Here is a 23,886-nt window from a genome sequence, read left to right as displayed (position 1 = left end):
ATTAGACCAAAATTGTTCTAAGATGTATTATGCGTCATAATCTTCAAAATACAAGTTTACAATTTAGTCTTTTATTTCATTTGAAGTGTAGATTGAAAAATTACCTTACCTTAAAATCATGACTAATAAATAAAAAAGCATACTTCTTTAAGTTATTGTAGATCGTACTCATTGTAACTAGAAACGTGGACCGTTTCTAAATTAGCTCTCAATTAAAAACTTGAATGGCAGGCTTAGAACATTTAAAAAAATCACATTAATGTTATAAAGATTTCTGCTTGTCAAATAATATATTAAACTTTGAATCTAGATTTAAAAGCAAATCAACTGTTCTTAATTAAAGAATTTAATGCTAAAACGATTAATCGCCTAAGTGTTCATAGACAATATTGATTTACCTAATGTCATGGTTCACACAAATGAAAATAGAAGAGCAGCACAACCTGAACCTAGCTAGGGAAGCGCGAAAATTTCTCCTCGCGTGTCGCATTGTCCACAATTTCGCATTCACTATTCACATGTAAAGTCCGCTGGTCGTTACACAGAATATCTTTCTTGGTCAACGTTATTCTCTTTCATCAATCATTTATTAGCCCTGGTTAACTGAGGAAAATTTTAATAAGTTTTTAATTTAATGTTAATTAGAAATGTGAAAGGTTAAATGGCTTCTGTTTAGGTTAGTAATACCTAACACAACAGCTGTTCTATGAAGATAATTCGCAAAAAACGCACGCGTTGAATAAAATACTTAAAAATGAGTGATGAAAAAGTAAAGATGCGAAAGCAGCTCGGTCTGCTAGAAGGGGTGGCTATAATATTAGGGATAATATTCGGTAGTGGTATTTTTATATCGCCGAAAGAGGTTTTAGAAAAAACTGGGTCGGTATGGGGCGCACTGTCGGTGTGGGCTTCGTGCGGAGTCTTGGCTACACTCGGGGCTATGTCCTACGCTGAATTGGGTAAGTCAAATACCTACTTTATTTATTTACGTTTTTAATTTTGTTTTGAAAACAACGCAATAATATTATGATGTAATAATTTGCTCTCAATACCAGGAATTATTTTTAAAAATAACTTGCCCTCTATTAGATTCAGAAATTATCGATAGTTTTAATAATTATGATTATATTATTGTTATCGCAAGTTCCTGAATTGAATTCACAGCAAAAGTTGACCACTATGACTTTATTTTTTACTTTTTATGATAAGAACATTTTTAGATACAAACCTCATTTTAAAAAGCATACTTCAAAAACATTATTTTTGCATTGTTAATGAGCCTGTCAACAAAATATATATTCTGCAGGAACATATTTGAGAAAATTAGATGCTTTCTTTTTTTAAACAATTTATTTATCTCAGCCACAATCTGCAGTAATTCAACCTAACCCTAGGTAAAACAATAGGTATAATCTCAGAACACAGCAAAACGGTTCCTACCTACAATGGAAAAAAAATCATGAAAGGTACAAAACTAGGATGATCAATAAAAAAATGCATATGATACTTAATCATTGCCATAAAAACTTTCTAAACAAATATGACCACTTCCACGTAATACCTTAACATTTATTGTAATCTAAATATTTCTCTTACAAATACTACCTAATCTGTTCATTCCCCGCTTTATGCATCCTTCAATATTCCTTATGACATTTCTCATCCCCTTTGAATCTGTAATTTTATTGAATAGAAATAGTTTCAGTCAATGGCCATGTATTCAAAGATGTACCATCTATGGTGCAAACTATTTTAGTGACTGAACCATCATTCTTTATACCAGTGAGTGATTAAAAGAACCTGCCTCCATGATTCTGCCACAATGCATAGCTGAACTTATTAAAAAACAGTTGTTTGTCAAGTCGAAAACATTAAAAACTGCAGGCTTTTCTGGTATGATAGCAATAATTATAAGAAATGCTCTGATAGTTTATTATACTTTTAAGCTAGCAAAAGTCTTTAAGTAAAATATTTGTATTATTAATTCTTGTAATAATACAATTTCTTCATGGGGACAAAATCCGATCTGGCTATTTTGTGTTGGTGCATGGCTTTGAATTGGTTACATGCCCAATTTGGAACTAATTAACATTTTAAGGCCTACTTCCCCTCTTTTTTCTCTTCTCATATAGAATAGCGATTTTTTTTCCACTTTTTCACAAGGCATTCTAAGTTATCAGAGGCTATTCGATTTCTGTAGCCCAGCTTTTTTATCATGGGCTTTTTCCGACGCGGGATTCCCTACCGAAGCAATTAGCGCCAGTCACCCCTACACACTTATCAGCTGTAACAACAGGGCAAACAAAGTAAACAGGCCAGGCATCGACATCCTTTTAAAATTATGACTCATTTTGCTAATCACACTGCGCGACGCGTCTCAGGTTTGGAAGCCCCGTGGAAAATTCTAGTTTAAGGTCGGGGTTCTGAAATCTGATTTGAATGATCTGGTACCGAATAATGAAAAAGTTTAGGTTTGAAAGATCTTTCGCGATATTGATACTAATTACTAAGAGTTGAGTTTCAGTTCTGGTGCGATGTAGAAATTAACGTGCCATCTAAGAAATAAACAGGAAAAATAAAAATATGACATATGACAGGAGAATATTACTCTGCAAGAGGTCTTCACTACTTCTCTGGACACCCTGTATCAGCATATCGTCGTCCACAGAATCGTTTAAGTCCCCTATTTGTTTAAGACAGCTGGGAATTCTACTGTCTTCTTCGATATTCGCCGCCTGCCAGTCAAATGTCTAGAAGCTTTATACGTAAATGGCTTTGCCTCGGTCCTTTGTCTTGAATACGAATATATTGAGCTACTTTGTTTGCCGAGTAAACGCTTTTCATTGCAATTTTGAATTGGTAAATAACACAAATTGTATTTTGTTGGGCCTCTCGCATGTATTTCATAGCTTTAATCACAATCTACTTTTTATACATTTTCAAAGATCTGAGTAGTTAAATAAAGTAGTGATTGTAAGAAACGTTCATATAATATGCCAGACTTTCTCAAACTTGTTTTTTTAATAGATCACGGACCTGATCTTCTTGTTTTCCTGCAGCTACAATAATAAAATAATACTAGTTCCAAAAACTCGAAAATAATTTGAAGATTAGATGTACCTAGCTATAGAAAAAAGAGTGACCAAAACAAAACTGGTCCAAATTGCTAGTACCAAAAAGATGTCGTTAGACTAAAAATAAATAAAATCTTTTATTGTGATATAATTTAAAATAAGATAATTATACCAGCCAAATACATATGTCTTGTGCAGGGACCGGACGGTTTGAGCATTGATCACCATGCTAAGTCAGTGCGATGTCAGAGTTGGTTGTTTTTAATCTAGGTTTCCCAAAAAAGCAAATAAATACGGATAAAAGCTATTTAAATTATGTGACTTATATGTCTCTTATAACGATTAATAGATACATACACATAGTTCCACGCAAGTTGGAGATATAAGTTTTTGTGTACCTATGCATTGAAGATATCACTATTTGTATGTAGGTAGGTATATATACGTATGCGCTTGCGAAACTTAAAAACTACAAATTAAAGATTTATATTTTTTAACTCGTAGCATATCTATTTCTGTGTTTAAAGCTTCTCCGTGTTTAGATGACTATTCAAAGCGATGGATAATTGGATAAACCAAGTTTCATACATTTATGGACATCCTTTATGTTGCAGCTGAGTTTCACATCCGACCATAAAACTCGAGAATTCATTGCTTATATCAACGGTATAATACTTTTATAAAAAGATAATTAAAAAATCCTACTGCCGCACTTTTGTTAGTGATTTTTAATAAACTTTACGATTTTAGTTATCATTGAAACCTAGTTTTTTTCCCGCAGCACGCGAGATTGTAAACGAAAACAGAAAACTATGTTTTTTGCTGATAGGTTTACACTTCTGTACTATAAAAGAATAGGTTTGTTTTTTGTTTGTAACGAATAGGTTCTAAAACTAGTAAAATAATTAAAGAAAAACACGAATATAAAGCTACATTTTCTGGGATGGGCATGGGCTATAACATCATTAAATTATTTATACCCTAACGCTATCATCAATAGGAAAAAATAGAGTTCTAAAACAAAGTCCATGATAACTCATATTTTAAGGTTGACTCACTATAACGATTTTTACGAAAATCGTTCAACATATAAAAATTCAACATAACGTACATCGATAAAGTAAACTATAACTGTGTAACAAGCAAGTAAGATATAAATGACAGACACATATACTCAAAACTTAGCATCGTCTAAATAGACATATCTAGATAGACTTCTTAATTTTGTTAACTTATCGATGTGATACAGTACATCTCATTGGTAATACCTCGCTCAATAATTTCTACGTAAGTAATCAGAAACATTCTCTATTCGATCAGTTATACATCCACTTTAATCTAAGATCGTCCTACAGTAAACTATCCAACCAAACATACATATTTGATGCAGACTAGCATACGCTGTAAGCTTAAAACTTACGCAGACTAACATTAACTAATGAGCTAAATTTGAGTTGCGCTCTAAAATTGAACGTTGCAATATTAGAACAGAATACTAAGTGAGGGGAGTTGTGAAACTCATACCAGGTAGTTTCAATGCTAATAATAACTAAGTATTTAGTTATCAAAGCCTCACAGGATAGATACTCCGACCGAACGGTGAACGGAGACGGTGTCTCTCGAATACTTTAATAAGTTTAATGAACTACCGTACTGATGCATTTTCGAGTCTTCGCGAACTAATTAAAGATCTTTGGCGTCTGCTTCGCTGTTTGTACGGAGAGAGAGCCTTTGAAAGCATATTTAGATATTGCAACACTTCCAAACCACCTAAATAGGAACTTGGTTGTATTTCATGTCTAGTATTGCTTTTGATTACTTTCGTCACTGAAATAATCCTTGTTTTGCACTCAGGTACAACACTAGCACAGAGTGGCGGCGACTATCACTACATTAATGAGGCTTACGGCCCTCTGCCAGCGTTTCTCTATCTGTGGGACGCCAACTTGGTCTTCGTGTAAGTATAATCGACAACTTTATTTATTGGATGAAGTCAAAAAAACTTTACTATCTTACCTAGGTTGTCTTTGTATCAGAACAAAAATACTATCTGGTAAAATTAGAAAACTTTAACTTTAAAAATTATGCATCGAATTTTTGCAATAGTAGTCAGATATAGCAACTCGCAGACAACATTATCTACGAAAACCTTGGCCTTCTTAATGTTTGGTAACACTCAAGTGAAGACACCTCGTCTAGTTTGTCGAAAAATAAGGCCATTGTAACGGCAAACGTAGAATACTATTGCCAACTATTGAATATATTTTGCGCCTCACAACTATTACACTGCCCCCCCGACAGGACGTCGGCACGTACAAAGACGTATTGAAACTGTAGTTGTAAGCATACATCTAGTCTCAATTCAAAAAGTGTGCAATGCACAGCGAACTAGTGACAAGCTTAGAGCTCTCAATTCTTTATAAAAACAAAAAGAATGCTTTTTATCTAGGGACGTATCTCAATATCTTCACGTTGTGACTTCACTTGAATGTTTGTCATAATTGTTATCACGGAATAGTTACAAACAACATTAATTGTTAATATACCTAATAAAACAACGTTATTTTTAGACTGTAGTGCGATTTTCTCGACTTATTTGTAAATGAAAAAAATGTATATGTTCTTATATAAAGGGAACATTTCAACTCCCTTGGATATTTTAGTTTGAATCATATGACTGTTATGAAAGGACTGTTTTTATAACATATGTTTTTTTGTAAAAGTCAATTCAATGCTGTTTACTTCAGTTAATAAGTACCTAACTGAAAGAAGTATAAGCAAATAATCATTTGTTTTAGGCCCAGTACAAACGCTATAATGTCCTTGACATTTGCGAACAACATACTAGACCCGATTTTTCCCGATTGCCCCATAGATCCAATCTGCAGAAAACTTATAGCGGCCGTCACTATATGTGAGTATATTTTCTAGTAATTACCTCGAGACCATTGTATAATTATGCATACATTTCATTGGCTTCGGAAATGTAATGAATTCGACCCTTTATATAATAATGTTTCTACGTGATAGAAAAATGTAAACTAGTCGATACCATATTTCAAAAGCTTCATTTCGTATTGAATCCATATTTCGCCTATCCGATGCAACAGTTATACCGGCGAGCTAGGATGCAGGTTTACAGTTTTAAATTTCAATTCGAAATCCATTTGGATCGTGGAATATTTGCTAACGATGCCTCTGGCCCTCTAGGCGCATTTAGCACTAAAATTTCTTGCCTAGGCAGAAACAAATGCGGCTGATGTAGCTGATAGGAAATTGAAAATTGAATTGAAAATCCTCAACCAAAATAACGACGTACCGTTAGCTCCACTACTGACAGACACACCCATGTGTAGTGGGCTAGCCACCCACATGAATGCAAATGAACAGAATGAACTACACGCTAATTTCCATAACTCGTTTCATAATACAAACAATGAAGTATTTGAATAGGATCAGCCTAATATCCTGCTAACTTTGACGTAAGTAGCAGGGATTCAATAAAATAGCGAAGAGATTGCATTCTAACAGAAACTCTATGTAGGCTTCCGAAGTTTGAAAATTCAATTTTTGAGAAATGGATTGCTGTTTTGAAAAAGTTTCGAACGGAAGGAATTTAATGGATGTTGTTGTTTTTAGGTTTCCTAACGTTTATTAACGCGTACGATGTCAGGTTCACTACGAGGATTCAGAACGTTTTTATGTTCACAAAGATTACTGCTTTAACTGTTATCGTCGTCGGAGGAATCGTCTGGATGAGCAAAGGTAAGAAATATTGCATTATTCTTAAATCATACTTTGTCATTCGTATATCCATGAATTTGTGTACCGAAATTTTGTAGGGAGTACGTTGTCTTGCCAGACTAAGTTCGCTTTGTGTGCTCAAAAGTTGAGCATAATTTTTAATTGAATTAAATTATAAAAAAAACATTTTTATCTTCTTTTGCCAAATCAAGCTTCTATGATTTTTTACTCATAGGTACATACTTATAAATAGAAACTCCTAAAAAGAGCTTGTTTGATCACATTATATGTATAGGATTTATGGCGCGTGTTACTGTCAATAAGCATAATTTCATCTTTAACTTTTTCGCAACGAAATATACAAGCTGAGCTTCGAATATCTTGAAAATATTTTTTAGGTACCTGCACTCTCGCGATCAACATTTATGGTATTCACATTTCTAACCGTAGCAAAATTGCATACTATTATGTGTGCAACCCACTTTGTTAATAGCTGTATTTACTTTGAGCGACTTAATGATCCATAGAGGGTATATTCAAATATTAATATTCCAGTATTTTCAAATACTATAATTATTAATTCCCTTCGAGATTGCATCGTCTCGATTTCGCGATGACAAGTCTGGTCTAAGATTCCATAGTATTGGCGCTGGTAGCATTACAATACGTTTCCCCCGTGCAATCGCTTCGGCCCGTCTTACTGCCCTCTTGGGACGGGGAATTGATTGGCGGTCTGGAGGCGACCGCAAGGCAGATGAGTGTGTTAATTTTCCCATAACCAAATCCCCGAAGTAATAACTTCTTTGATGACTATAGTTTGCGATCTAAACTTGTTTTGGAATACCGATACCTGGGAAACGCACGACGCAATCATTTCTTGAGTACTGTTTTTATAGATGGTTAAGCAAGCAGCCTGATGATTAAATTTCAAATATAATTACGTGGTCGGATATTACTACTACATATTAAAGCTCGATATATCCTCACCATAAATGCAACCGGCGGCGGCTGAATTATCAATTACGATATTGTCAACTGCAATTGACAGCGGTAATGTAATTGTACAATTTGTGCTATCAAGTACTAATTTGTATCTCGTTTTGCAATTATATATAAATAACATCATTTTGATGCTACTTCAATAATTTTTATTCCTATATTTCGCACGAACTAAAGGAGTGCGTATTTTTCCCCTCAAGTGTTTCTCGACTTTTGAAAACATGGATTATATTTTGACACCCATGAAATACTTACTTTTCATCAGACCATATCAACACTCAGACTGGTTTTAGTAAAAACATCACATAAATTAGTCAATAGAGTAACAGAACAAAAATGTTGTCTTTTAATTACTATTAGTTAAACATTAATTGAACAGATGAAGATTGATAAGCTTGTTAGTAATGTGAATTGCGTGAGAATAAGTTGAGCTGAGCTTATGAACCACTTAAATCATAATTGTATCTTGGAATCTTGAATAACAATTTATAATCGCTTGATTGGAACTGATGTCGCGAGGACATGTATTTTTTTAAGTTTATTTTTTCAAAAAAAGAACTGAGGAAATTGAAGAAATAAACTGTTAATAAGATTTGGAATTTTCTTTCGGGGAATTGTGATTCAAAATACATTTATTTGATTGTAATTATTCAACCAAATCCTAATATTCAAAGATAAACTCAAAACATTTATAATTAAGACTAAACTTGTATTTCTTCAACTGAATTCATGTCTAGACAACAAGGTGAAAGCTCTGAGTTAAATACTGTTTACCCGGCGAATGTTCGTGAGTTCAAACAATTCAGTCGCACTCAATAGGCATTAAGGTATTCTGTGACATTTGTACGATATTGTGCCATGTCTGGCGCCCATCCTTCGAAATAAGTTAAATACTTAGAATGGGGGGTAACGACCGGTCACTCACGTACGATCGTTGTGTCTCAGCGAGCTGAACAATTACTAACATTTTGTTCTCTTTGTAGGCTTTGAGAGCAGCCAGTACTTAATATAGTATGCACTATACTTATCGAACGTAAGTAGGTACTAGTGGAAATGCAAGGTATCAAACGATAGTTCTTAGTGCTGCGTTCGGTCTCTCTGGGGAGAATTTCACAGACAAGTTGCCTTTAAGCTTTTCCTTTGATGCAAGGTACTTCGCCAACGGGAGACTTATTGAAAATATTACAAAGCGGAGCTTCATGATATTTTTAAAGCCTGCACTCTCCCGTGGAAAATGTTGCCGCAGTTTTAATGTAAATTTTTAACTGTAATATTATTGGTATTTTATAATATACTACTACATAGTTTTTAATAAAATTCCGTTCGGTAGACAAAAACGTCTACTTGATATTCTATTGAGTTTGAACTTTTACATGTTGGTTAAATCTGCTGTAAAAAAAATATATAATAAATTGAATCCTTCATAAAATCTAGGGTTTACTGATCAAATTTCTCATTCAATTTAAAGAGAAATTACGATACGTACGTGCATTTGGAGTAGTAGTAGTATTGTGTATTATAGTAGTATTTTTATTTTTATTCATCAATCCTTTTCCTTCACGTAGGTGGTACGGAACACTTCGAAGATGGGTGGTCAGGCACCAAGTCGTCAGTCAGCGACTGGTCCGTAGCATTCTACTCTGGAATATTCTCATACTCCGGCTGGTAAGTACTCAAAATAATATTTTATAATTATTTATTATTACTGCTTACTCATAAAACTATTATCTATTTATCAATTGTGATGCTTAAATATGATAATGATCGTTCGAAGCAGTGATGTTCTGGACATGCAATTTCAGTTTCGGTTAACGATACGGATATATAAATATAATTTAGTATATCGGTTTTGGATCAGGTTACGGATATGAAATAACTTTCATATTTTGAAGATTTTTAAGGAATCTTAGAAGTGAAATGATGAAGCGAACGATTCTTTTATGTACGACTTAGACAAGACTTCACTTCCCCTCACCTCACCTCACAACTTCACCTTTATCCGAAATTATTTCTGCTTTTATTTTAGGTTCCGATTACGGGTAAAGTTAGTTTTTAGTTATTTTACATATTCGATAGTTTCGGTTATGTTTACGGAGCTCCATAACATCAATGTTTTGAGGATGGGTCAATTAATTTCAATTAAAAACCGGTCAAGTGTTAGTCAAACTCGCACTCGCCGCGCTGTCCGTTCCATACAAATAGGATGACAAAAATGATAAACGTGACAAGCGCTGTTTAATCTCAATATTTATTTTTTATAAAGTGATATTTCGATATATCGGTAACAGAAATAGATCACATGAGAAAAAAGAAATGTTTAGCAATCACGATTCATTAGAAACAGTTTGGTGAACAACTTGCGGATAGACAGCGTTGCTGTTTTTAATAAGGTTTATTTTAACCCTTTAGTCACAGAACCCGACAAATTTAAGGTATTTACGTAGTTAACTCGCCTTTTGATAGTATGTCTTTTGCTCCAGTTTGTAGATTTTGTCTGACAAAATCTCTGAGTTCTGCTAACAGTACAGGTTAATATTAGATTACCTAATTAGTAACACGATTCGCTTACAAAACAAGGCTATATATCCAGGTATGCTGCTAATTGTTTGTTATTCGATCTCCTTGTTTATAATATAATTTGCTCAATCTAAATGCCACATGTGTTCTTTATTACACAAATCATATGATTCTGTTTAATCAACAACAACATTGCTGATGTTGATAAACTTTTGTTCTTGAATGTCCTTCAGAGAGAACAAAGATGAATATGAGTGGCGTAGTGGCATCGTAGCTTTTACAACTTTACTTCACTTTTCCTACCAGTTTTTTACGATCGAGGCAAATAATTAGCCCGTCAGATAGATTTCCAAAAAATATTATTAACTCCCACTTCTCACCATTCTGTTTCTTATTTTAATAAAACAAAAATATGATAAATTTTTTGACGAACGAATTAGTTTCTTTCTTCTATCTAATCCTTATTGTGGTAGGATTTCGGGAGGGGATAATTGTTTTCGAGGTCATATTCAACAAGTTTTTTCCACCGCTTATAAGCAGTGAGTCTAGTAACACTAAGGTTCTTATCAAACTTCAGACACACAAGTTATACGTCCAGTTCATAAAGTTAGCCCAGTTACACGTATTTATTCATCTAGTATGAACTAATACCAGGTAGCCGGTGGCTGTGGGTCGTCAATTCAAGAGCTTGTTTCATCTCCCGTGGTGTGCCGTGACCTCCAGATACGACACGACTATCCACTCCACTTTTCGACTTGCTGCATAAAACTTTGTCTTAATTAACGTGGCTCTTTAATTAGAGGAAAATATGTTTACTAAGAACTAGTTCCTTTTAAGATTTTAATTATGGTTTTGTACCAAATAGTTCCCTAATTCCTATTGCTGAGGCATTATCTCGTGAATCGTGATAGCTAGACAGCTAACAGCTACATTCTTTAAAGACGTTGAATTCTGTTGCCCGTTAACATAAAGAAGATCTAAGATTTGTTTTTCTTTAGCTTGTTTTCCTACTTGACCGGTTTTATTTATTTTCCTATTGACTGCACTCGTTCTTAGTAGATAAGAGTTAGTTATAAAATGAAAGGCGCCCCGCTGTTTAATATCCTGGTTTCTCAAGACTTCTTACCGAGATAATAATTTAAAACCTTCCTGAGTTCAGCTTTGGAACGACTTTAGTTTTAGTAATTTAGTATAGATAACTTAGTCCTAGATACTACAAGGCAATGTAGCAATTCATACACCATATGTATGTACCAACTCTTAGTTATATTATGCGTAGGTGTTTACGTTGAGGAAAATGCTACTTTATTATTATTTGTGGTTTTAGGTATTTAACATGATGTATTGCGTTAGACATAACACTAGCTTTATAATTGGATGTTGTTAAGACCCCAGAACATAGAGGTTGTATATTTAGAATTGATTACCTAAGGAAATATACGCACGTTCTTAAATGCTAAACAAGTTTCTTAACATTTCTGTAATACAATTGATTAACAAAAAGAAAGTAAATTAAACTCGAAAACTTTCCACTCAAGTTAAAATATCGTAACGAAACTCCGCCGACATCAAAGTCTGAATTTAGAAAAATGTTGAGCTGTAAGAAAACTTGCTTTGAAGAAACATCTGTGAAGAAATACACTTTTGTAAGTTTTCTAAGCAGAAGCCCCTGAAAGTATTTTAAAATAAGAATTTAATATGATTTTAAAAGTTGCTATGCAGCAATGTTGGATATTGACTTCGCTACTTTGCCGATGTAATCTAAGAGACAAATCACTTTCAGTCAATGACAAGCAAATACAATCTTTTCTCCAGTTTTAAATCAGCTCTTGAACAAATGTCTCGCTCCGAGTTACGGAAGTTTATTTGCTTATTACCGGGCTCAAGTGTCTGCTTAGTACTGGCATTGCACTGTCATTGAACAAGAAGATTATTATTCATCTTTTTGCTCAATCGAACAGACATCAAATGAAGGCGATTTCTTTTGCAAATGATTTATGAAGTTGTGGAATAAATCTGATATTGGAAATTTAAATTAGAATTGACTGTCAAGACATCTAACATCTCTCAAACTTTTGCGGACGATTTTAATTTGAATGTAATATAATAGTCCTTTTTAATTTCGTTTGCTTAGAAAACGGTTTAATCTAGTATATACATATTAAGTATAAATCATACCCCAATAGGTATCCTTAAACACCGTCTTATATTTTGAAAAAGAACAGAAGAAATGGATTTTGACTTTGATATACCTATGAAAATAATTTACATCTTATTGCTCGTGAGAGTCGGTGAGAGTTCCTCAAAAAGCGTCTTTCAGAGACCACCTATTTTAATACTTTGTTTCTTGCAGGAACTATTTGAACTTTATGACTGAAGAATTGAAGGATCCCTTCGTGAATCTGCCGCGAGCTATCTACATATCGCTACCGATGGTCACGGCTATATACTTGCTGGCTAACGTGTCTTATTTGGCTGTGCTCGGACCCGTCGGCGTATTGGCCACAGAGGCTATAGCTGTGGTATGTTGATGATTGTTTTTTTTACTACGTGTAAGTTTGGGCAGATCTTGAGAAAAAAAATATGAGTGACTGTTTGATTGCGAGATGGGTTGTTTCGTGTAAGAACAATTTTTTAGATGGTATTGTATTTGTAAATTGCAAGACTTGTGTTTTTGAATCCTGCTCTTACGTATAAGGGTTAAACATTTAGATGACCAATCTCTTTCTTTGATTAAGTTTCGAATTATTTCTGAGAATATTTACTTAGAAGAACATTGAGATTACTTCACAAAGGATTCAAGTAAATTATATACAGAAAACTTATTATCTAGAATCTGTAATCAGTTTCCTATACCTTGAGTAACACTGCACTAAGTAAAATTCGTTTTTGTAAATGAAGTTAAATTGTTGATATCCTACATAGTACATCATTTCATGTCCAGGATTTTGCGGTATCATGCTTGGGTTTCCTCAAATGGGCGATGCCGACCCTTGTGGCTATCGCTATACTGGGCGGTCTGTCAGTTCACATTATGACGTCATCCCGCATGTGCTTCGCCGGCGCCCGCAACGGGCACATGCCCGAGCTCCTCGCGCACATCAACGTCAAGTGTATGTCGCCGATGCCATCGCTTGTGTTTCTGGTAAGTGGGAGAAATAGTACGTGTGAATGTTTTACAGGTTTTGTGTAAAGAGTGTGTTCAAAGCTCGTTGTTGCATTATGCAGTTGTAGATTGATGCATTAAAAAGTTTGAGTATTAAAGACAATATTGAAAGCAGATACTTTCAGGCCATGCCGGTAATGTTGAAACGTGTGCATTTGATTATAGCTAATAAAAAAGGATTATTCTTTTTTTCCTCCCGTTTACATCTTGCACTAAAAGCTCTATGAATAAATTAAAATTGTGACTATCCTAAATCGATAATGAGAACGTTCACCTAGACCTGGCGGTTTTCTTATGAATATTCGCTGTACACAACATTTAGAACCTGAATATTCCCAAGCGACAATTATTAGTTACATATTTGACAATTTACATAACACGCATACGCGTTACGTTATCGTCGACCAATATTGTTTCACGCATTCGACTCGATTACTTTATAAATTGAATATTCGCAAACGCAATTAAAAAGATTGTGTTTGTAATGCACGTTGCTTGTTTCAAACAACAATTTTAGAAATGAGACACGGTACAGATAAGTGATTGCTTCGAAAATTTTGGTCTGTTTTATATGTAGTTACAGTTTGGCCGTAAGAGTGATGCCACACGTGTGTTCCGTTAGTAATGCGGTGACCGAGCGGTGACGCTTCGTGATTCTACTAAGAAATTTTGAACAACATGTCACACGATTTTTAAAATGATGGACCATGACGTATCGGATGAGCACAGAGTTGGCGATAATAGCGTTTCGATGTGGGAGAACTATGTCGGTACTGAAGGCTTTGCGTTACTTTGCAACGACGCAGCGTAGCCGCAACGCCTGTGTGAGATCACCCTAAGGCAAAGGTTGCTCTTATATAGAAAATAGTCTTACTCTTATAAAGAGGATTCACGTCCATAGAGACTTGAAAGAGATTTGATTCAGTGACGATAAGGGTTGAGATGTGATGGGTTAGGGGTTGACTTTGTATTTATTGGAGCTAAAAGATCGAATGTTATGGGCGTTGTTGGTTAATACTGTGTCTCTATTTGGAATTATGCTACTACCTGTGAAGCGTGCCCAGAGGACAGTGATAGTGCGCGTAATACGGCTGTCAAAAATGTTATGGTTTGGTTCATTCAAACAATTTCGGCATATCTTATAAAATTTTACAGAAAACCTCCATCACATTACACTTTTATGTTATAAATTGTATAACTTTTAACGACTATTTGTTTCAGAAAGGTTCATAGTAAATCATTAAATTTTCTTTTATTATTTTTAGATGCTGATATCAATCATCATGTTGATCCCGGACGACCTGACCTCGTTGATCACGTACTGTACTGTCGTCGAGTCCTTCTTCACTACGCTCAGCTGCAGCGCTGTACTGTGGCTTCGCTACAAGAGGCCCGACCTGCCAAGACCTATCAAGGTATGAACTTGGCATGGCAATGGCATGATCTTTATATCGAATAAAGTTCATATCGGTTCACATTTGCATTGAGTAAAGAGGCTTGTTATATTACATTTAATCCGGGTCCTGAAGACGACTATTTACCCAACGTTTGGAAGCTTTGATTGAGTGTGTTAGTGGTGAGAAGGAGGTCGAATAACAACTCTACTAGCAATTTGTATAGTGCTATGCAACTGCGATTTATTAATAAGCGATTGCGATTGCGACAACTAATCTGGCTTTGCGTGTTTCCAATAAAACATCACCAAGCATCATTTGCGAATGGATTATTTTTTACTCACTAAGGCTTTTGCTTAAATTGTTTTTCGATTAAGTTGTCTTCGCTAATAAACTATTTGTCTGCAAAAACAATCTCATGTGTATCGAATCCGTTCTATTCGATTATAGAATCGATTGCTTTCAGCACAATAGTATCTCTGTGGAATAGCCGACATGCTACAAGTGGACGCCTAAAACCAATTATCCCCGTTCGAGTGACAGTCCGCGGGGACCCAGCCGGTCCAAACACTGTTCACCTAAATTATCAACAAATACCATTTTGGCTACTAATTTGTTTGTCTCATTTGGGAATACATAGAATTGGTTCGATATTCCATACTTGAAAGTGTTACGTAGTAATATAGATACAATGCTTTTGCTATTGTTATAGTATGAGTTCAAGCCTTGCGATTTTATAGTTAGTTAATGCCTAAACTTTGCGCTGTATATTTGTTTATACTTTCTCTAATTTGTAACTTGAGCTAATTAAAAATTATAAGTATTAAGCAAGCTATAATGTTGCACAATAACGGCCACAATCCTAAAAAGTACAGTACATGGATTTAAACGAAACATTATCAAGATATTATATTCTTAAATCTTTGTGTCTTAAGGTAGTGTTTTCTTTGCAGGTACAACTGTGGATGCCGATAATATTCGTGACTGTGAGCGCTATACTCCTCGTGGTGCCGGTTGTGAGCGAGCCGGTTGCTGTCATCGCGGGAGCCCTCATGACCCTCGCCGGTGTACCGGTCTACTACCTGCTCGTTAGGTCCAAGCCGAAATGCGTTGCTGATGTTTCCAGTGAGTATTATACTTCTTTGCAAACAACAAAAAATATCATTATTTTCTTAGCTTCTTCTCGATTACATACAGAATAAAGTTCATATATTGCTACAAAACAGACTTTCTGCCTAAACTCTTATTGTCACAAATTAGTTGCATTATAAAATAACATAACATCACATTTCGTACTATTTGTATCCACACGTAAAAATAAATTACAGAGAAAACTTTTAATTTTTTCACAGCCAAATTCACTCACTGCTGCCAAAAGCTGTTTTTGTCTGCTGTCGAAGAAAAGGAAGAGTAAACCTAGAAGCAGATCTGCGTAACGTTCTATGTAGACCATAAAGAGGCTAGGAGCCAAATACAAGGAACCGTAATAGTCAAAGTCAGCCGGCTCCTAAGATTTAGCTTAGAACATATCTCTATAAGGTATATCTCATATTAGTAGAACGAAACTCGAATAAGTCCTATTGGCTAAAAGACGATTAGCGGCGGTCCAAAGAATATTTCACAAATATTTGGCCCCAAAATTAAATTATATGCTCTTTGAGGCTATTCTAAGTGATATTTATAAATTAACATGTACTGTTAGTCATTAACACGTTGGTCTCTCATGTCAGATCTTTTGTATAAAGTTGTCTGAAATTATACTAAGGTAATATTTGCAGCTATTCGAGTAACTCATGAACTAAGGGTGTTTAATTAAACTTATATGTCATGAGAAAATGTAATTGTAAGTGCTGCAGTGGATTAGAAATTAAGGTAGTCATGAGCATAATAAATCTATCTATATTTTGTATAGAAAAACATTCTTGTCTACTATCTCTTGATATGAATATAAATATTTTTAATAATCTCTACAATACAACTGTAGCCTCAATGTTCGTTCTCTTTGGTTCAAATAGATCTGTTTGTAAATATTTTCATACTATTCGCATAAATGGATCTAATCCGTAGTTTTTATCCCTTTTGCACAATTCAATGGATTGTGTGATGTATTGCTTTAGCTATATGGTTCTAAATCGTCTAAGACTGATGCCGAATGACTATCTGAGTATATTGTTTTTTGTACAACTTTTGAAATATAGTTGGTCAGTGACTGAGTATGCTTTACACAATTTGTTCGTTCCTCTGATATAGTTGAACACCTGGCGAGTGGGCTTTTACTGCACGCGTGAACTAAAATATGCGCGAGATTTAACAAAATCCTTAACGATAATTTGTTTTGATCTGATCTGACCTCGGTAGCTTAGTTGGTAAAGCAAATAGCCAGGTTTAAGTCATGACTGAGGTTTGAATTGTTCATTGTCTTATTTGTACTCGTAATTTGCAAATGCAATTCGTAGCGCTTTCTGCGCCCTAAAAATAATAACGATAATGTCAACAAGTTCAGTACTATATGGCTCATCACTGTACAGTGCCATCGAAATACAACGATATCGGTTACAAGTATGATTGTATATTACTAATTGCGTACTTGTACCCTAAACCTTATTTCAGTTCACGCGTGTGCCGATTGCGATATAGTGGTAGCTTATAATCAATTTGGATTCAAGTTCGATCAGACTGATGCTTTGGAATGTAATGAAATTGTGCCTTAACAGTGCGAGGCTTTTAGCGAACTGACATACTATAGACTGCTGTAATTATTTATTAAAAACATTGATTAATTGTGCTGCTCTCTCCAAACGTGAATATACCACACTTTACTACTATTTACTATAGTAGTAACAGATTTTGTACTTCGTATTGAAATCAAAAGTATTTTATTAAAAGGGTCTCAATAAAGACCCTCCTTAATTTAGGAGACTTTTGCGGAGCTTATAACAGTACTTATATTTGTAAAACATTTTTGTATGAGATCTTTTAATGTGTATTATATATATTCATGCACTTATTAGACGTCACAAGTTTATTTAGTATGTAGTTAAGTGTAAGAATGTATTATAGTTTTTATTCGTGTTTCGATAAAAACTCGTAAATGATAAATAATTTAATTATTAACGTCAATACTTAGTCGTTTTATGGATAGTGAGTACTTACTAGATATAAGGTTCGGCTTTCAGTCTAATTTATTGCTATTCAATAATGTTAGGCGAAGATAATTAATATATATTCTAAGCAATGGTACATAGACTGAGAAATAAATCTAGCCACAAGTCAGATAGCTAAACAACATGTACCAACACTAGTTTCGCGTACAACACCGATAAACAAATGCGAATCACAATTACTTGTCATAATAATTAGTCATACATTAATATAATGGTTAAAATTAGGGTGCTGTTGTATATACTTAACATTTTGGGCCATTGCAATGAACCAGCAGTGTCGTGAGCCCCTATAGGGGAGACAGGCATAATGTAGATATTAACTCCTAACAATTAGTAGAGATATTTGCTGCGAAATGGCTCCGAGTGCGATATTTCGAGCTTTATTCTAAGTATTAGTGTAGCGCCTTGAGTGATTCGGGCTTAGGTGGACGACTCCGAACGCAGTCGTCCGTAGAGTAGTACCCCTTAAGATAGTTTCAAATACAGGTGGAGGGTTGGCGCGAGCTGAATACGGCCGCCACATCCGAAACCCCTTCTTTTCTAATTCCTTTGTACAAATGAAGATCCTTTACTAAGAAAATGGCTAATCACCAGTGTGCCTGTAACAAGAAAAATCAGTGTATAATTGTACTATATTTAGGTACCCCGGCCTCCGGTGTGGGGACTAAACATTATATTTTATTTGTCGTCGATGTTTGTCATGTTGATGCTTTAATTTGTATTTAGATAGTGTTGTCTCGGTCAGTGAAGTAGATGCGTCAAAGTAAGTTAACATAACATTATAAAGTCATAATTATCCGTAATCGTAAAACTGATAATTAATAATATGTAAATACTCATTATAGTTATGGAATACACAATTCTGAATGTAGTAAGTAATGTCCCCTGAGAATATTGTACTGAATATTGTATTTTTAATAGAAATTGTAATGATTAACAGTTTCATGTGCACCGAGATGACAATCTTTTAAATTATATACCTGTGTGGTTATTTATAATCGTATTAAGTACAGTCATATGCAATGTAATCTGAGTAGAATCAGATACTGCAAGTAAACTTAGAATTTAGAGTATTAATATTGACTGACAGTTTAATTCATTCATGGACATAAGTAGCAATTTTAGAGATACATTTATATAATCAAACTTATCACTTTTTCTGACGACTGTACAAACGTGTTGTAGTATTAACATAGTATTCGTTTCGGCCATGTATCGTCGTTGTCCTATAAACGATGTCTGAAATTGTAATTTTAATTAGAATATTTTAATGATCCAGTGAATAATCATGATATAATAATAATACCAACTACTTTAGCGAGCAACTTGAAAGTTTTTTGTGGGGTTTTTTTTTATCAATTGCTGTTTTTTTAGTTATACATATGTAACAATGTTTACTTTGTTGTTTTATTATGTTTTTTTATTAATGTCTATTAGGAATCTCGTTTGATAATAATTCGATCTGTATTTGTTGTTCTCATGTATTTTGTGCCAAATAACATTTTTTGTTTTGTAAGCTTTTTTTCAATTTTTATTAAAAAGTTGCGAGAATTTGGTGTTGTTTTATTGCTTTGAGGTTATTAAGTAATAACTAATCTTTATTCAAAGTTATAGAACTCGAGTTTTTTTTTTAATAATCCCATATTTTAAATTATTAATTTGTGGTAACAGTATTCAACATATTGATTCTGTAGCTGGCAACAATGAAGTAGGTATGGACAATCGATTCTATTACAATAATTTTCACAACTATGACGTGGAGATAAAGCCATGCAAACAGACCTAATGAACTGCAGAGCCACAGCATCCCTACCCTAGACCGCCCTATATTTTCTGAAATAATATATCGTAACGTATCTACCAAATGCAACAAAAGCCTTGAAAACTGCAACAAAGTCTATGTGCAAACAAAAGTTAAGAGATAAACAAGTAAGCATATTCAGCTGAGAGTTTTTCAGTGACTAGAAGCAAAATGAAAAATATGACTTCGTGCCTTTTGTGTAGATTTTATATGACTCTATAATCTCTATATTAATTACACACCTAGTCTCAAGAATGGTTATTTCACCTTATAGTTAGACATCTAGTTATGTGTGTACGCGGTAAGTTGGTGGTTAGTAGATAATTCTATTTTCTTGCCATCAATTCGATGGGAGAAGGAAACTTGTCAAAATAAATCTTTAATAGTATTTTATAATAACGTCGATTTAATGCTTTATTAAGAAAAAACTTGGATATTTATCACAGAAGTTATATACGTATGTTTCTGTAAATTGCCCCAATCTGAACTCACATTCATTACCCAGTTTCTCATAACTGTTAACTGCCAATTATTTTTCTTCAATCATTAGGGGGCAATCAGAATTGGCACTGAAACGGAATAGTTGGCCAAGGCAGTGGCCACGATGGGGTCCATTGCATTATTTTTTTTCGCTTCATGGCTCGCCCAGGTATGATTTTAAATAGATTTGCAACCTAAGCAAAAATATTAAGATATATATTTAGCTTATACATTTTTAGCGCCCATACTCTTAAATTTTCGTTGTTTAAATTATTGAGCCTTTGTAAATTTTAGAACTTAGTTGGATAGTTTAAAACCCTACTTTCGTCGAGACACTTATTCCCTTATAAGTTACGACAGAGCAGAATAGAACAGAGAGAACATCTGTGTTGGCGCACACGCTTGTGCACTCACTTATGTCCCGCGCAGCTGGCGATACTAGCTGCAGTGACTGAAAATTGGTCAGGACATTATAATTATACATTTTCAGAGCACAATGGTACACGGTCGTTTCAACAACATGTCGTCCCACGAGTTCACGACGCCGCCCGACGAGATCGCGCCCATGTTGCCCGACGAGGGCTTTCAAGCATCTACTGTGATCTCTGGCCTTATGCCAGACTCGTTCGGCGAAATGTTCAACTTTCTAGACGGAGACAGTTTTGGCATAGGTGCGTAAAGAACTAGATGAACTTGTTAAGGTTCACTGATTTTTTTTCCGACATCTTTAAATAGATGTGTTTTAGTACTGTTCTGTAAGTAAGTAGTCCCTTGGTGCGGTATTCGAAAGAACGGGCTAAGTGGCCTTTACTCCCTGCAAAATGCTTAGTCAATCTCAAGACATGGTTTTATCAATTCGTAGGTCCAATGCACGAATTCGTTTACGGCTGGCAAGCAATTGTCAACACTATGAGTATGAAGAATAACGTTGAGGTTCGCAAGCGAGCTGGTCTCCAGCGGTTCGCACTTGCTGGCATCAATGGCATCACGCTGGTCTCACACATAGGAGTCACAGAGATCATGATCAATGGAACCAGGACCTATTGTTTCGGAGGCGTGTCTCGTCCTCCAGGCAGACGTAGCGTCATTTGTAAGGTAGCATTTCTATTACCTACCTCACACTACTCTGGACACTAAAACTGCAGGGATAGTTCAGACTCTGACAAACTATACGTAATTCTCTTTCATGTCTCTTCTATAAGTACCTAACAATTTCATAAGGATTGTAGAAATAGCTTTACCCTCAAGAGATTCTGTGCACTTATCCCAGTAAAGCCATAGAAGCTAAAGTCTTTTCTGCTCAAAATATTCAAGGGCCTAACTGTTTTTCGTTCGCTATTCAACAATCGCTCCGCCATTTTAGTGCAATACGGAAACATTTTATCTTGTAAGCTGATAATAGAATGTCTGTTAGGCCGCCTGCTTACCAAAGCGTATCGGACCTTGTAAAGCCACTCTTATTAAATGTTACCGGGGTGTGAATCATAATTTTATTATTACCCGAGTGTAACTGTGCATTTATGTTGTTTAACGAAGATACTAGACTGAATATGCTATCAAATTTTAATACTTAGATGAGGATATGGAACCGTTTTATTTTCATAAAAAACGTTTCAATGATTTCTCCACATCAGAATTCGAAAACAGTGGATTTTCAGATTTGATTATTTTTAGGGAGCTATGTACCAAGAAGGGCGATTTACCTGTAAAGTTCCGTACCTGCGATACCCTTCAATCTTCGGCTATAGATACTGTATAGACAAGTATGCTGCTGTGAACTCCATCGATGGGACTTACAAGAGTTGGTAACTTTATATAGTTTAATAATTGAACATACAAATCAACGTCCTTGTTTTACATACAACAATTTTTGGGTAGTAACAATCCAGCTTCGTTACGACAATGAGATTGCTACTACTGATAAATGCGGTCGAGCGCACAAACTTGACTGCCTCATTTTAAATCGTTCAATATAAAGATGAAGGTTTTATAAAGATGTTTTTCACTGGTTTGGAGTTTATATAGTGTTGTACATATTTCAGAAACCTATTGTGCTAGAGGAGAGTCTCTTCCTAAGTTCCATTACGATTATATTTGTGAGAGGAGGGACATCAAGATCAAGAGAATTAATCTTACCGATCCGAACGAGAGATTTAATATCCGAAACCCTATTGTACGAAGGGCTGAATACTACAGAGCACCTTATGACATTCTTAAAGCTTGCCCAGATTGGTAAGTGGACAAAACTTTTAAACGGCCAGTAGAAGTGGAAGCGAACTATGCTTAACGTTAGGAAACATTATTCATCTCGCTTCTACATCTTCAGGAGGCTGATGGTACGCTCCTTGGACTGCCTTTGTCATTTAATGAATTTATTCAATACACTTCTTTCTTCCCTTTGTTCAGGTATGGATGCAATCTACAGATTTCCCAGGAAATGTTACATCAGGAACTTCCAATTGGATTGATGGACGCCAATGAGACAGCCTTTGTCGGTCATGGTGGCAAATACTGGCTCGCTCTTTATTATACCCAGGTAATGCCATTCCCAAACGAGGGAATGTTTCCTTCTCAGTTACTTGATATTTAATGATTTTGTTGATTTCAGCTTTCAACGTACGCAATTTATTTCCAAGCTCATGGAGAATATCCATGGCAATCGAACAGACCTATCATGTCTATCGATAAAGGTAAGTTGAAAAGTACAAATAGAGAATAATATCTACCTGGGACATAAATTCAGCTTGATGTAAAAATCTTGTGAAACTCTTTAAACTTTCCACCATTTCAGGTGGTATTTGGGAACAGCTGTTGAAGGCGAACATTGGTCCAGATATGAATCTTCATTACAATCTCAATGGTATTTACAATAGATTCCCTGGATCCGCTGTTTTCCCAGATCTCATGCGGAATGATGGCCAGGTAATGACTTCTTAATAAATTCATTTTTTTGGACATCAAATTTTTATTCGTTTCATGTGTCACGAAATCTAATTTATATGTTTCAGGTACAACCATCGAACTTCAGAAGTGAAACCAGAGACGGTGGAGCTGAAGATATTATCATTGGGAACTCCCACATATCAGCTGAAGCAGCAGGTACATTTGTTCTACTATTCCATAGATTGACTAACTTTTTTATTAATAGTGAATTAAGTACAATGTTTATTTCTATCACGACTAACACGATTTGTATGACCTAGGTGGAGAACCTAATGTTGGCGGTACATATAAAATGTTGCATGACACGGGAGTTCAAGGGACTTTTGAACATTCGAAGAATGTTTGATATTAAACTTTGTGTATTTTTCGTGAAATAAAAAATGTAGTTACCACTTAGTATTTATTTTTACCTTTATGCATTAAGTAATGCTAGATCACAATAAATCAATTATTATTGTTGTAATCAATCACATTCAAAATATTCCTTTTACTTCAGTAGAAAACTGATTTGCATTAAATTGTCTTGAAATTTGAAACGGTAGCGAACAGTAAAGTTAACTAAGCGGCCCACCTATTTTTATTATAACAGAAGTTAAAAGCAATA

At 34.8% G+C, this 23,886-nt stretch overlaps 2 protein-coding genes across 2 annotated transcripts; both read left to right on the top strand.

Annotated features, from left to right (window-relative positions):
- The first annotated feature begins 410 nt into the window (after positions 1 to 410).
- LOC113504129 (Y+L amino acid transporter 2) lies at positions 411 to 19,609 on the top strand. Its single transcript, XM_026886273.1, has 10 exons — positions 411 to 959; positions 4,929 to 5,031; positions 5,873 to 5,988; positions 6,714 to 6,839; positions 9,383 to 9,482; positions 12,688 to 12,856; positions 13,279 to 13,479; positions 14,766 to 14,915; positions 15,848 to 16,019; positions 16,247 to 19,609. The coding sequence occupies exons 1-10, from the start codon at positions 755 to 757 to the stop codon at positions 16,306 to 16,308; spliced, it is 1,404 nt and encodes a 467-aa protein (XP_026742074.1). The 5' UTR covers positions 411 to 754; the 3' UTR covers positions 16,309 to 19,609.
- Positions 19,610 to 20,409: 800 nt separating this feature from the next.
- On the top strand, positions 20,410 to 23,674 carry LOC113504130. The gene is made up of 10 exons (XM_026886274.1): positions 20,410 to 20,508; positions 20,830 to 21,010; positions 21,202 to 21,434; positions 22,014 to 22,140; positions 22,382 to 22,571; positions 22,746 to 22,875; positions 22,948 to 23,029; positions 23,131 to 23,261; positions 23,348 to 23,438; positions 23,543 to 23,674. The coding sequence occupies exons 1-10, from the start codon at positions 20,464 to 20,466 to the stop codon at positions 23,626 to 23,628; spliced, it is 1,296 nt and encodes a 431-aa protein (XP_026742075.1). The 5' UTR covers positions 20,410 to 20,463; the 3' UTR covers positions 23,629 to 23,674.
- The last annotated feature ends 212 nt before the right edge of the window (positions 23,675 to 23,886 follow it).

The sequence above is a fragment of the Trichoplusia ni genome, chromosome 21 (genome assembly GCF_003590095.1).
Source record: "Trichoplusia ni isolate ovarian cell line Hi5 chromosome 21, tn1, whole genome shotgun sequence".
In the NCBI taxonomy this organism is placed as follows: Eukaryota; Metazoa; Arthropoda; class Insecta; order Lepidoptera; family Noctuidae; genus Trichoplusia; species Trichoplusia ni.
This window is presented reverse-complemented; position numbering and strand designations above follow the sequence as displayed.